General features: G+C 44.2%; 1 protein-coding gene across 3 annotated transcripts in view; it reads right to left on the reverse strand.

Annotated features, from left to right (window-relative positions):
- bmp1a (bone morphogenetic protein 1a) overlaps positions 1–14565 on the reverse strand; it is a 31228-nt gene extending 16663 nt beyond the window's left edge. For 2 of the 3 annotated variants that reach the window (XM_071924778.2, XM_071924795.2), the window contains exons 1-6: positions 14408–14565; positions 5510–5623; positions 3345–3473; positions 2342–2459; positions 756–934; positions 125–230 (exon numbers count right to left, since the gene is read on the reverse strand). In XM_071924778.2, the coding sequence (XP_071780879.2) occupies positions 125–230; positions 756–934; positions 2342–2459; positions 3345–3473; positions 5510–5623; positions 14408–14552 (791 nt within the window). In that variant the 5' untranslated portion in view covers positions 14553–14565. Of the gene's footprint in view, positions 1–124; positions 231–755; positions 935–2341; positions 2460–3344; positions 3474–5509; positions 5624–14407 lie in introns of those variants that run through there. The other variant, XM_071924787.1, reaches the window with a different exon arrangement.
- Between the last annotated feature and the right edge of the window lie 266 nt (positions 14566–14831).

Raw genomic sequence — 14831 nt, forward strand, 5'->3', positions numbered from 1 at the left:
AAATGGAAAAGAAAGATGATGGGTTAAAAGGTTACAGCAGACTGGGAAACTGCTCCATCTGACCTGAACTAAGATGAGTTTTCATGTCTGGGGTGTGTGGAGTGGAACTTGGCATGGCTCATACCTGGAGAATGTATTCCTGGCATAGTGCATGATACTGTCGAAGTCATAGACTTCTCCCAGAGAGTCCACCTCCCCCGGCTCCATCTTCAAGAAGTTATACTCCTGTCCTGTGAAAGGAAAAGGGAAAAAGTGTAGTCTGAAATATGAAGCTGAGTCATACTGCGCGCCCATATGTGTGTCAGAGGTGAGCGGTTACAGTTCCACCCAGTCAGAAAAATTTATCATACAATGAGGCTACAGATACAGACAGGCCACCTGCATATTTGCAAGGCACAACCAACTTCCTAGTGATGCTACCAGTCTCGCTTTATGCATTTTAATTATTACTATTTTACAGTCTGTTGACAGCAGAGACAGTCAAATATTCCAAAAGCTAGACTAGATAGTATCATGACAAGCTCATAAATATAAAATAGAGGTTTATATGTGGTTCACCAGATGTAAAACGACTTGGTTTAAAGGGGAATCTAAAGCTGGGAATGAATCCATGCCCCGCTGCTGTGTTTTTTTCCCTGTTTTTTTCCATTTTAGCCCTGACTCTCAGTGTGTACCTATGCGTGACTTTTATTAGTTTGCCTCACACCGTGTTTCTCCATTATTGCTGGGGGATGCTCCGAGACCAGCGCTCCTACCTGGTTGAATGTTGTCCCTGATAATGCTGACATGTTCGTCTCGATCGGGCCGCGTGTGTTCGTGCCAGAAGCCGATCACGTGACCCAACTCGTGCACCACGATGCCAAACTTGTCACAGTTTTTCCCAATGGATATGGCCTGGGGACCTCCTCCCCTGCGACCCACATAGGAACAGCACCTACAACACACACAGAGGCAAGGTTAACGGGGCCAAAAAATAGTGTCTGGTAGCTTTAGACTTTATGTTTTACTAAATGAAAAAAAATATTTTACTATTAAGCGAGTGGAAACCACAGAGGGAGGCCATGTTCCCTGGGGAGTGGAGGAAGGAATGTCTGCTCTGGCTCTATAGAACGCATGCAGTGTCTATAGGCTTCTATACTTCAACAGCGCGCCCTGTATGTATGTAATGGAGCTTGTAACGGGAACAACATTATCTCAACAACCTCTGTAGTGTTTTACAGGAGAGCCATATGAGGTGACCCGTCATCCACACATACAGCAGTGACATTCATTCATGTGTCTGCCAATGCAAATGCAGAGTGTGACGGTGGAAGCTGGCCGAATGCGGCGCTCCGTCTCAGCGTGACATGAAAGGTTCAGTGTGGGAGTCTGGAGGACGGGCACACACATCGCGGCCCTGTGGGCCAGCCAGCCGCTCTCTAATTACTGTGAGCCCAGCCAGCCTCTCCTGAGACACGCCTTGAACTTTGCACAGGACAGATGGGGGCCTGCTGAATATGCAGCAGAGTCAAGCGTTCCCACTGCTAACCGCTGCCGCCTGCGTGGATAATGTCATCCCTGTTACTCCAGAGGCCAGTTACCAGGCTAAAAATGGCTATCAACAGTTGGCTGGAAAAAGTTCAGTTTTATGTGCTGCATCCGCTTTCTGGTAGGCTGTTCATGTTAAACCGTACAAATGAGTGGGAGCGTATAAACTGTGTGTAATGCCATAACAGCTCTGACACGCTATGTCTGAATTTGAGCGAGGTTAAAACATGTCTGGATGGGAACATTTGAGTTTACATGTCCACTGGGAACCTCTCTTAACACCTCTCTTAACAGCTCCGGCCTCTTTTTCTTGGTAGTTTCAGTGGAAAGCGTTGTAACTTAGAAATATTTCAACATTCAACAAAAGAGCACCGCGCTTCAAAACAGGTTGTCAATAGTCGCTTAGCAACAACAAGAGCCACAACCAGCACTCCGCCTGAGCATCTGTTTAAAAAGAGGTGCCTGGTGGACGCCCAGCCTAACTTTTCAAGTGGACTGGGGAAAACAGGATTATGGAGAAGCTGTGGAAGTGTCTCCCCTGGGTGCTATTCTGTACACCATGTATGACGAGTGACAGATGTAGTGCGATGACACAGACACAGGAAACGTTCCCTCCCGTCTTTCTCAGGACTGGTAGGGGGCTGGAACAGCAACTCACACAGACAACAGAGAGGATGAACAATCGCGAAGGCCTGCTGAGCAGGACGCAAGGAAAAGTACTTAGGCGGTAAATCATTAGTGGATAGAGAAGGTTCAACGGAGGCTGACCAACTCCGTTTCCTTCCTGAGGGAGCCGCAAACCCCACTGACTCACCCACATGGTCGGTAGGTGAAGACAATGTAGCTCTCCTCCTGTGTCCTCTCGATGAAGGTCACACAGGTGTGCTTCTCCCAGTGGCGCATAGCCTGGCGGAATATCGCCCGCTGGCTGCCTGAATAGAATGACAGGAAGGGTGAGAGCAGTGAAGCTGACAAATACTCTCACACACACACACACACACACACACACACACACACACACGCACCTACAGAGTATGTTATACAAAGGAGATGAAAAGAAAAGCTGACAGCTGGCAACAGCCTTCAGACTTTGGACTTGGACAGAAATGTATTGGAATTAAAGTCACAATGAAATGAATGGTAAGAATAAATGCCAAAAGGTTTTATGTCATTTTAAAATTTTAATCCCACTACTACTTTCACTTTCTGGAGAATGGCATTCCAACCAATAATACCATCACAGATTTTTAAACAATCCCCCCTCTACCCCTCCCATCATATAAAACATACAACTTTACAACTTTCACATAGTACAAAGGTGCATTTTTGGCTGAAACTTATTCATTTAGAAGATTTAGGAATTTGTGACAGCTAAGGAATATACGTAAAACATTTCAGTGGATTGCTTCACCAACTGCACTCAGTATGCAATGGGCTTCACTTGATTTCTCTTCTCATGTTTATTATGGTCCAACCTGCCCACTTTTGAACATCCTTCCCCGTGTTACGTCCCGCCCCAAATACTGTTTCAACTGGAAATATGGCAAATTACAGAAGCAAGACACCAGCAAAATGCTGTTTCCTTGTGACTTTAACGATACTCAGGAATAAAATGTTGTCGTTTTGAGGACTGGTGGCCTCCATCCTCAAAGCATATGAATGTCACATTTTGTGCACATGTGCTGTAATCTCTTAGAGAAGCTCTGTGGGCCCAGAGCACATCCATGGTACATACCAACAGATCCTTTGTGGAATAACTGTACAGTGTCATGGTTACTTTTCCTCAGTAAGTGGATCATTAAATCAGTGTTACTTACCACTGAAATTACCACTGATGACATATGGAATAACACCTTCAGGCCAAACCCGCTCAGGTCTGGAGGTGGCGGCCCTTTTCCTGCGGTGCGCACCTTGCCTGTTTTGGCTCCTCCGTTGGGTTGAAGATCCTGTCATTCACAACAGCCAGAAAAAAAAGTCAATGAGTCACTGATGAACAAAGATTTCAAAACAAGACAAAAAAAGAACAATATCAACCATTTTTGTGTCTGAGCAAATGTCACATTGAGTAATGTCTCCCTCAAAGAGTCATTTGCTTCAGTGACATTGTACTTCCCATTTTGCACTCAAACATACATAAATGCAGAGTAACCATGGAGACCAAGCTCTCAACTCAACCAGATGACTATAATAAGAAATATCCATAAGTGAACCACATATAGCAGCGTTTCTCAATCCAGTCCTCAAGTAGCCCCTATGCAAGTTTTAGCTCCAGCTCTACTCTTGCACACCTGATTCAATTGAGGTGTCATGAGAATGTGTGGCCCTTAATTGAATCAGGTGTGCAAGAGTAGAGCTGGAGCTAGAACTTGCAGGACACTGATTTAAAGTGTTTTACTAACATTTGTATAAACAAATATCCTGTACCTTTGGATGGTTGCCCTAGAGGACAAATTAGACTTTTTATCATATCACCTAAATGTTTAGGACAGGGATGGGCAACCATGTGCCATGGAGGGCGAGAGTCTGCAGGTTTTCATTCCAAACAAAGACTACAGCAGCTGATTCACTGATTAGCACACATTCAACCTGAGAAACTGATCAGTGAAGCCAAAAGTATAGTCTAACCAAAGTGTAGTCTTTGGTTAGAATGAAAACCTGCAGACTCTCAGCCCTCCATGGCACACAGTTGCCCATCCCCGGTTTAGGATTTTTTAAAAGAGCTAGTCCTATACAGTCCTATACAAACTTTGTAAAAGTAGTAAGATGGAAATTTGGTTCCACAAGGCTTAATGTTCCATAACATGAAAAGAAGCTATACGACTCTGAACCCACATCCATTCAAACTAGATTTCATTAACATGCAAGACACAGTTTGTTCCAAGATTTTAATTTGCAGGAACAATGTGCCCAGCTGAATATCAGTCTGCAGGAGTAAATGTTAGGAGCCTGGCAGTATCAATTACCATGCACTTGTGCGTGTGTTAAAGAATAGCTTTATGTAACAGCACGATCTTGATAGGGTTTTGTGCTTTTGAAAGCTAATTGAAAACTAGAGTAGCTTTTCCCCTGCATAACAATGAAATAAACAAGCTCGAGTGGACAAATGAAAATTCAGAGATAAGCACACATACACAGACGCACACACACACACTCTCACAGTCTGTCTGCATATCAGTCCTGAGCCCTGACTTGTCCTCTCTTAACTTTAACCCCCTAGTTCAAAGGTCACCGTTTAGTCTGAAAACTCTGTTTATGCAGTGGATTGTTAGTCAAGTGCAATTATAATTTCCCAGAATTTTCCTGAATTTCTCCTAGGGGATCAATAATGTGTAATCTAATCTAAATTAAATATTTGTCATCCAGGAAAACATTTCTTCTCCTCAACATGCATATCTGCATATGACTGTGATTGAGAGCAAAGCAACGTGCGCACACTTGTTCATTCCTGCTCATGTATAGTTTATAGGAGTGAGAAGCTTACTGGTCCCTACTCACAGCTGTTGCTTAAACACTGCTTTTAATTTTAAGAACTCAACATTTTACCTAACACAGCCCAGCAATTACTGACTAACATGGACTCTGGTACAGGTGTACTGATAGCTGTGCAAGGGCTGTAGTGTTGACATTTTAGTAGTTGGCATAAACATTTGTAGCGCTCATGAAAAACACAAAGCTTGTTTCCAACAGGTGCTGCTGCCAGCCCTCAGCTGGAGAGGATCCACCACCTAGAGCTGAGTGCTTCACATAATGAGCCACATCTCACTGGCAGTGGTAGTGTTAGAGAGTAAAAAGCCCTTGTGCATAATTGGTCCCTAGCGAGGAAAATTGTGAGAACCATATTCATTTCAAATAGGTGTTTCGTTGCAATATTATCCGGAACATCGAGCAAAAGCACTTTGCATCTGTCATCTAATGAAGAATTTTCATCTGACATCTGACATCTTACATCTTTCGAAGCAGCGGTTTCTGCTGCTTTTGTTACCTGTATCTGTGTGGTTCACGGTCTGGACGGTTCTCCGGGCCACATCTATTATCCTGTCCACCTTAAACATCCGCAGGTCCTCCTCGTCCAGAGCGATGTCTCCCAGAAAGGCAGCTGAAACAGGCCAACAGAGATAGCACATGTCAGACGAATTTAAGGCAACTCCACAATATGGTGCATCAGTTTGCACCGCCCAGTAGCCTCAAGCTTTTCCTGCCTCTCAGACTGAGTAGGCTGCATGAAGGACTATTCAAAGCACCGGTGGAAGGCCTGGAGCGTGTAACACACAGACACACACACACACACACATTATATATATACAGTACACTACATTCACTCCCTGTTTGTTCCGTTTTCACTCTTACTCGCAGTCGAATAGAAATAGAGTTGTGAAACAGCAGCTTGCAATCTATTTGGGTAACAAGAAAGCTGCTACATCTCGACTCCAAGCTATGGGACAGGAATATACAGGCAAGATATTCGACAAGGGTCATGCGGAATTCATGAAAATTGAGATGTAATTGAACTGAGGGAATACGAAACCTGATCACTGTCTTGATAAATTCAGCTAAATTCAGTCCAGATGTTACCAAACGACAAAACTCGCACTTGGCCCCGGCGTCCTTGGAAAGTTAATGAGAGCTATCAGATGTGATATACTGAGACACTGACACTGCCTCCATGGTGTAATATGGGGCACCTTGAACAAGTAATAGCTCTTTAATGAGGCCAAGGAGAGGGAAAAATAACCAAACAGTCACACTTTATGAGGAATGTGCTTTATGGGATTCCTTGCTAAATGCCCCATTTCTGTGGCGGATAAGCGAGGACTCCTCTCCGCAGAGACAGGGCGCTCCGTTTTACAGGCTTTTAACACCAGCACGTTTCCAGAATTTATGGCCCGTCTTGTATGCAGGAGTTGGGGGGTGGGTGGGTTGGGGGGGTGCTGGTGGAGGTGGTGGTGGTGGGGGTTTCAGAGAAGCAGAGGGGGAGAGAAGGCAGAAGGGGGTGGCACTGTAATCCATGTCTGAACAGGAGATGAGAACGGGAAGCAGGGAAGAGAGGAAGGAGGCATGTCCCCTCTGCCCGCACCATAGCCCTGAATTGAGACGGCATATGCGGAGGGAAGAGAAAACGACTACCTTCTCCAAACACAAGGATGTGGGTTTGAGTGTGTCTGTGTGTCTGTGTGTGTGTGTGTGTGTGTGTGTGTGTGGTGGAGGGGAGACTACCCCTTAGGGATAAGAAGCCGGGGGAACCACTAAACTGTAGACTTGATTGGAGTGATTTACCATGGCTAGAGTGAAGGCTCTGTTTGTCCAAAGTTTGAATCTGTGAAATCTCACTGTGCTGAACCACTGAAGTTAAGCTACTCTCATTGTGAAATGGATATATGACCAAAGAAAATCCTATAAGGATAAACTAGTTTGTATTTAGTTTTGAGGGAGCTCATAATGGTTTTGCTTTTAGCACGCAACAAAAACATCCACTGCCTTTTATCTCCTGCCCTCATATAAAAGTCTGACAACGGTCTGAGACGAGAGAGAGAGGGATAGAGAGCACAATAGAGAGGAAGAAAAAAAAACGCTTGGCTTGCGTCCCTATTTACCAGAGGAGAATTATTGAAACAATCTGGAGCTGGCTGTGGGAGATGCAGCCCAGTCTCCCACCCTGCAGGTCGTGGAGGACATGCTGCAGAGTGACTGTTTGGGATGAGAGGCTAATGACAGCAATAAGAAAAGGTGTAGATCACCGCCTGCAAGATGGGACACGCACACAGGACATGTTTAAATTCCACAGAGGTCAAAGGGTCCTCTAATTTGCGCTCGCAAAAACACTAATTCACTCTGACCAAATCCCTGTAACACAAAACAGACTATTCTCAATCAGCCCTCATACTGACAGCCATTGCCAAAAACAGCACTGATCAGCAGGAGCTACCAGATGTACAGTATACGATGGATAGGCAGGCTACAGACGGTCCTCTTTCTCCTTTATCCTCACATTCTTATCTGATTCCAAGAACTGGCTGAGCGCTGAAAAGAAGACAGAACACGTTGCACTTAGGCAATCAATTCTGAGTTGCTGTCATATAAGACCATAAGTGCTGTGAAAAGTATTTTCAAAACAATTCCATGAAACCCTTTTCTTTCCATATTGACTGAAGAAAATGGACACAGCGATTTGTAAGTGTTTCTGCACATTACACCATGTTGTGTCAATTTGCACCATATTAGCAGTGATTTGTGCAGGCCATGACCAAACAACAAGGTGCAGGCCTGCTCCCACCCCCACGGGGTCTGCAGAGGGCTGTGCTCTCTGCCCATGGCTGAGTCCCAATCATCCACAACCATGCTGGAGACAGCCTGGTTAATCCGCAGCGTCATTGTTCCCAAACAACAGCGGAGGCTGAAGTGAGCAAATGCGTGGCCCGGCGGCATTAGGACTCATTTCCCCCGGGCACAGCAGTCGTCCTGGAGACGCTGTTGCAGGTTTATGGAAAGGCTCGCAGGGATTGCGAATTAATCCCCTTGTCTCCTGGCTTTAATTATCCACAGACACACGGTTTTAGGAATCTTTTGTACACAGCAGTGGGCTGGGATTGAGGACAGACTGAAGGCAGTTAGGGAGAAAGGTGATAAATTCATCTAGATACAGAGCATTGCAATTATATAAAGTATAAACACAGAGAGACTCGTGTGTTGTAGATTAAAGCCCAGTGAATGTGGCAGATGGCAACAGATCACCATAGAATACAGTGCTGCATCTCTTCCCAACCAATATTCATTACCTAAATGACAACAGCTGCAACCACGGTATTAATGTCTAAATAGGATGAACAGTTTGGTAATATCAACTTTGAGGATTATATTAGTTTCTGTTCTAGTTCAAAGGTGATGCCTCTCTCTATGGCCAGAGAAATTACATAAAGTAGGCATTTCCATTTGTCAGGCTCAACAGCTTCTATGGAGCAACATTCATGCCCTTACTTTCCATAAAATAGTGTGCGCAGACCTTTGATACAATGTTTGATTGAATGTATTTTGTACATGATAAATTAACCTCCTCCCCCATTGTGAAGGGTATATCGTTTTAGATAATCTTAACCATCATAATCCTTCTCATCTCAGATTGCCCCCATCAATCAGCCTATCCAGTCAGATTACACGTGAGATCTCAATCAAATTAATCCCATTGATTCATGTGATGCCCTAGCTGTGGCCTCTGCAGCATCAAACACACCAGGACTGACGCTATTTTTTTCCTCAATCTCCCTCCGTGAATAGCAGACCACGACATCTGCCACTGAAACCCTGCACAAACGTCAATAGGAAGCTCATACAGACACCAAGACTGTAGCCTATATTTAGAAGGCCGAGTCCAGTGTGGGACCATCGCTTACTTCTCAGTGTGCTTGCAGAGGAGTTAGACAGTCTTTCCCCTTACAAAACTCTGTGATGAGGGATGGGAAAGCCCAGCCAATATGTAAGCCTGGAATGCATCACAATACCATGGCACCGCCTTTCACGGCCAGTGTTTGGTAACAAACGCTGCATTTGAATTCCAATGGAAGCCAATAGTGTATTGCGTTAAGGTGATTACCATCTGATGACAGTGTAAGTATCACTTTTCAGGTTTCATTCTGTACCAGCCCTTTCTACCAAATGCTCGCCACACTGCAGCCATTGTCCCTCCAGACACTGTATCTTTAAAACTGCGGAGGGAAAAAAAAAAAATACAAAAACAAAGCCTGTGCAACATGAATATAGAGGTAAATTGTTTCTAAGAAAAAAACACATAACCACAGTGAAGAATGATGAATTGTATTATGCAGGCTGGTTGTCGTGTAAATATGGTGCCTCTCTCCTCTGTAAAAACAACACCAGCTGTTATTTCTTCAGCAAATGCTTACCTTGACATTTCCTAACACTGCAATTTGAGCCCAAGGCGGGAGAAAGAAGTCCGCTTATCTGCTCTCTGCTCATTTCAAAAGGTAACTAAGGTATAATTAGGAGAGAGGTTCCGACGAAGCCTCAAGCTAAAGCCTTAGATGCAGGGGATTATTTTCAAATAAAAGCCTGCAGTCTCATCAGCCACAGCGGAGATCAAGACAGAGTTACTGCCACCACACTGGTGCTTCAATCTTATTGACAAAATGAAGATGCTTCAGCTGCAAAGGGCACACAGCAAGGGACTACCTCCCCGTTAACATTTCACACTCCATCAAGCCCATTAGCAGATTGGATTTCTCTGCTCATCCCTGCCACTGATTACTGATATACCCTAATGCCAGTAGTTCCCCCTCTAATGACTCATCAGCTTGCCAGCCATTTGTGCTTTTTAATGTCAACGATACACAGTATTTGAGTTCCCTCTAAAGATTAATAATGCATTATTACACTGCAGGGATTTTCACCTTTGGCGAAAAACTTCTTTTGACCGTCTATATCTCATTTTTCTGTTTTAGGCAGTGTAACCCATACAGTCTGGTGAGAGGAAAGAGTAGGGAGCCTGAGAATAGATGTCCTAAGCAAAGTTTAAATAGGTTTGTGGATGGACTAAATCTGGAAGATATCTTCAACCCTCAACACATTCCATAAATAATAACTATCTGCAGCTGAAAAATTCACTTTAAGTACTTACTACAGGTGGAGGGAAAAGAAAAGCAATTTTTCCAGACAAACAGCTATGTAGCGCCAATGAATTATTCAGAAAAAACAAACTGTGAATAATGAAGAAGTGCCTGTTAAGCTTCTCATTATCGTAGCCTAATTGGGCATCCTTTGAGCCATTTACATTAGCTCTCCCACAGCATTTGTTGTTACTTAGGCTCTGTCCCCAGACTTGGCTTTAATGTAATGCAAGATTAGTTATTACTTAGCTCTGACAACAAACATATTGTTCCAACTAATGCACCAAGATCATGCCAATAGATTGGCTCCCTAATCACCTGAACCCTGCAGAGAGAGAGGCGGCAGGGGTCCTGTGATGTAAAAAACACAGTGTGGGCTTGGCTATATAGCCTGCATTCATGATAAAGGAAAGCATCTGCTTAAGTGTCGCTTAAAGGCCCAATCCTGAAATTCAACAGACTGCCCCATCACATTTCTAAGGTAGGACCGAGGGATGGAGTTAGAGAACGACTGTCATCTATTTTTGAACTGCCACTTTCAGAGACTCAAATGAACAAACCCAAAGATAACAAGTAATACAATTTTTTCAGATTTTGTACAAGGAGGCAATTTGCAGAAAAAAACTCTAAATCCCCAAGTTCCAGTGTCCTGATAATACACAGAATGAGTCGACTTCCTGGAAAAATGTCATGATGATGAATTTTGGCACACGGCCATTTTATAGTTTAACATCATATTATGAAGGATAGAATAAAGAGAAAAAGATGGGTAAACATTTTCAAATCTTTGAAAATTACATTAGTGACTGATGAGTAATTACAGTGTAGCAGGGCACAGCGGTGTACACAGTCTCAAATCAAATGCAAAGCAAATCTATATAACAGACAAAATTGCTTCCCTGAATGAAAACAACACCAATCACTTTCTCAAGTTTACAACAAAGGTGATCCAACTGAAGAACGCTATTGCAGAGACACTCAACAGCAACAGCGGGTGCCGCTTCAGTGGAAAATATCCAGACTTATGAGAAGGCACAGTCACTGAAACGCTGCCATCCGAAGAATCCAACTGTTGTACTCTAAAATGATCAAATTGTGGACAAGGACCAAAAGCCTAGTGGCGGGAGGAATGATTTAAGTCTCCGTGGACAGCAAGCATTCCTCAGAGGCAGCAAGCAGACTGTATTTAATCTGCCAACCCCCTTGTGAATGGCCTGCACTCACCTCACCTAGGCCGGCGCGGCGCGGCGCGGCTGGCCTGCCCTCCACCTTCCAGCAGCGCTCTCCCTTGGCATGATGTGAATGACCTACAGTCTGTGGGAAGTGCTCGAGCCAGTCAGAGGAGAGACCCGGGGGCCCAGGGAGACAAGAAAACCACTTGCATAAGGGGAGAGAAGGGGGGGGGGTGCGCGCTTCGGGCTTCCCAGCGTTGCCCTGTCCGCAGCCGAAACCTTTGGATGAGGCCGCAGCAGCAGCAGCACAGGAGCTCATATGAGAAGCCTCCAAAGTTCAAACCGCTGCAGCTTTTAATAGCCACACACCGGACTGCAGACACAGGCATTATTGTCACAAGAGTCTTCAGTCGATTAAGATGTCTGCTTCATAAATGAATGCATAAGTACATGTCAGCGTCAAACCAGTTACTGCTCTCAAGAAAATCTGTCATTTAAGCAGAGCAGACAATGAGCGTGACTGGCTCTCATCCATTTTTCATATAGAAAATGAGTGGATCTAATCTCAGCGGGTTGTTAGAGTCTTAAATGACTTCCTGGGATGCTGCCAAGTTTGGAGCTCTGCACACTAAGGAATTTTCCACTGGTTAACTCTCTATATAGATGGCATTACTTCAATGTTGTTGCGCCGCTCATTTTCTATCAGTGCACTTGTATGTGTGGTGCAATGATGAGTTGCAGCTTGAAGTCACTGTAAAAAAACAATCACCTTGTATAATCATGTTTTGACTTAACTGATAAGGACTGGCACGCAAGATTTGTAGTAGGAATTAAGGAACCTATTAGGTAAATTCAATAATAATATCTGGGGGAAATTAAATGGGATGCTCTCTTAGACAATTAGCCAACTAATCAGCCACCATTTGTTAGTTGAGTAACATTTCATATCTCTGATTTCACAACAATATTCATCAATGCACCTTGTTTATTCATAAACACTTGAGCTGAAGTGGGCATATGTCATGACTGCATTCATTTTCAAGTGGAAAATTATGCAGGGAAGCAATTTTACAGATGCGTCATCCATTCAAATCGTAGAAATCGTGTTACTTCTAGACATCTAAGAACTGTGTTAAGCGAGGACAGCCCTAGAGAGAGGAGCAGCATTATGAAATACGCTCTTCACGGGGCATTACCGCATTAGAAACTTCACACGGCCGTAAGCATTTTCCTGAACGGAGGCAGGATGACATAAAATGCTGACCTTGAGGCCAGCGATCAAATTGACTCAATGCACTGATGTGCTTGAAAAATGGGGAAAAAAACAAAGAAAATCGATAAGCAAAGAAACTTCAGGAACACTATACCAGTGCCCATTTTGTCAGTTTTTTTTCTCTGCTGTATTAACTAGCTAAGTGAGCGAGTAAGGGAGGGAGGGAGGGACAGCTGAGAGATCTTGGACACTTTGCTACTAAGTCTGAAAGGAGAAAAGCAGGTGGGTGTTGGAAGAGGGGGAGCCGGAGGGTTGGGAGGGTTAAGAGAGTGGGAGTTGTACTTGCGACCGTCTTCCAACCACCTGTCTTCAGAAGCGCCCAGAGGAAACCATAAACAAAACCGCACTCCATTCAAATGATTGAACTCGTCTACGATTGTAGGATGAATAATTCTGCCAGTAAATTAACAAAACAGGATAAGAAAAACACAATTGCGTGCAATGTAAACGCAGCAGCTCCAACCCATCTTCAGAGAGGCCTTCCATCTCAACAAGTCATCTGAACAGCACGTCTCTGTCCACTCACCTCTTTAAACAATTTGGTATGACCACTGGTGACTAATACTATGTCAGCCTGTGAAAGGTTGTTCCACAGCACACAGGACGTAAACAGCAAAGCGAGGGCAGGAAGTAACCTCTTCACTGCCATGTAGGAGACATGGATCATCTCCAGTCTGACCTCCGTGACGTTGACGCGAAGCCACAACACACTGTAAATCCACACAAGCTTTTTATTCAAGCAAATGGTTGCAGTCACTCTTCTGACACCCAGCCTCTTCTCAGGGGGAAGATGAGGAACTCAGATCACTCGGGTAGCTGGGATTGAAATCGTTTGTCATGTCAAAAAATCTCAGACGCCAAATCAGTAAGCACTTCCAGGACTTTAGAGGTCATTTTGACTGAAGCCAACTCTCTATCTGCAACCTGAATACTTTCACCAGATGGAAAACACAATCTGTTCAAATTCCCCCAAAGGGATTTGGCAAGACAGTGAGTTCACAGCAAAAAAAAAACCCTCCTGATTACAATGACAAGTGAGATATGCTTTGGCCAAATGATGGAAAAATAGGCCTAAAGCTATATTGTTGTTTTAGCCTCACCACCAGCGAAAATAAACAGACATCTTTATACTAAGGGCCATAAGACAACAACCAATGGAATTATCTGTGCATAATTTCTAAGCTCTACTGTACACTATTCCCCTCCTCCACTTTGTTTTAGTGGTCGTGTGAACAGCCGGTGAAAAAAGCCAGACTATTTGTGCAATGACTAAAACCAAGCAGAAAGGGAGCAGAAGCCTTAAAATAAAAAGTGCAGAATTCCTTTGTTTTACCAACAGCTGAGACTGTAAAATAATGCACAGCAGACACCCTGCAAAGGGCTACATTGTCTCATTTTCAAGAATAAAAAAAGTGCATTTGCCGAAAACAGGCTGTAACTTTTTTAGACAAGCAAAATAAGCGCTTGCGTTGAAACTTTTGATGTTTTGAAAAATGCACTCAGGAATAAGTCGTTTGTTTTCAATCTTAGAATCCTTGCATTCACCGTCCGAGGTGGGTTTATCCAAGGCAACTCAACGCGGGCTTCAAATGTTAGAAACTGTAGAAACTATGTCACTTAGTGAAAACAAATGCAGATAATGTTCTTTAAAGCCCGTTTAAAACTACATCCACTACTGTCATCTCTCTAAAAGCGTCTCCCTGGCCGATCTCTGCAAGCTCTCCCAAACACAAAAGGCAATTCGTGGCATGTTTTTTTTTTTGTACCTCCACATAAATAAGGTAAATTATAGCGTACTAAAAAAAGAAAGAAAAGCTCACCAGCTTTACAGGGATCCTTGTAGTCGATCACATCTGATGTGGCAGTGGGCTCCACATAGTAGCCCGGATCAATCGCTTCCAAATCGATCGCCAATATCACGCCGAGACAGGATAGAAGAAACAAACATCTCGCCGCGAGATCCATGATTCTGGTGGGGGATACGGCGAGAGGCGAGGAATAAAGGTAAAGGAAAAGAGGGACGAGAGAGGGACAGAGGGAAAGAGAGAGAGAGAGATAGTGAGAGAGAGAGGGAGAGAGAGAGAGAGAGAGAGAGGGAGAGAGAGGGAGAGAGAGAAAATGGGAGGTTTTTGGGGGAAATGAGATCTCTCCGGAGGGCGGGTTTAAATGCAGCCTCTCTCCAGTGTCTTGGTTCTGGGGGCAGTGATTCGCTCCCCTAGCCGGAGCTCCGGGCTAGTGCAGATT

Source organism: Centroberyx gerrardi, chromosome 8 (assembly GCF_048128805.1).
Source record: "Centroberyx gerrardi isolate f3 chromosome 8, fCenGer3.hap1.cur.20231027, whole genome shotgun sequence".
Taxonomy (NCBI): domain Eukaryota; kingdom Metazoa; phylum Chordata; class Actinopteri; order Beryciformes; family Berycidae; genus Centroberyx; species Centroberyx gerrardi.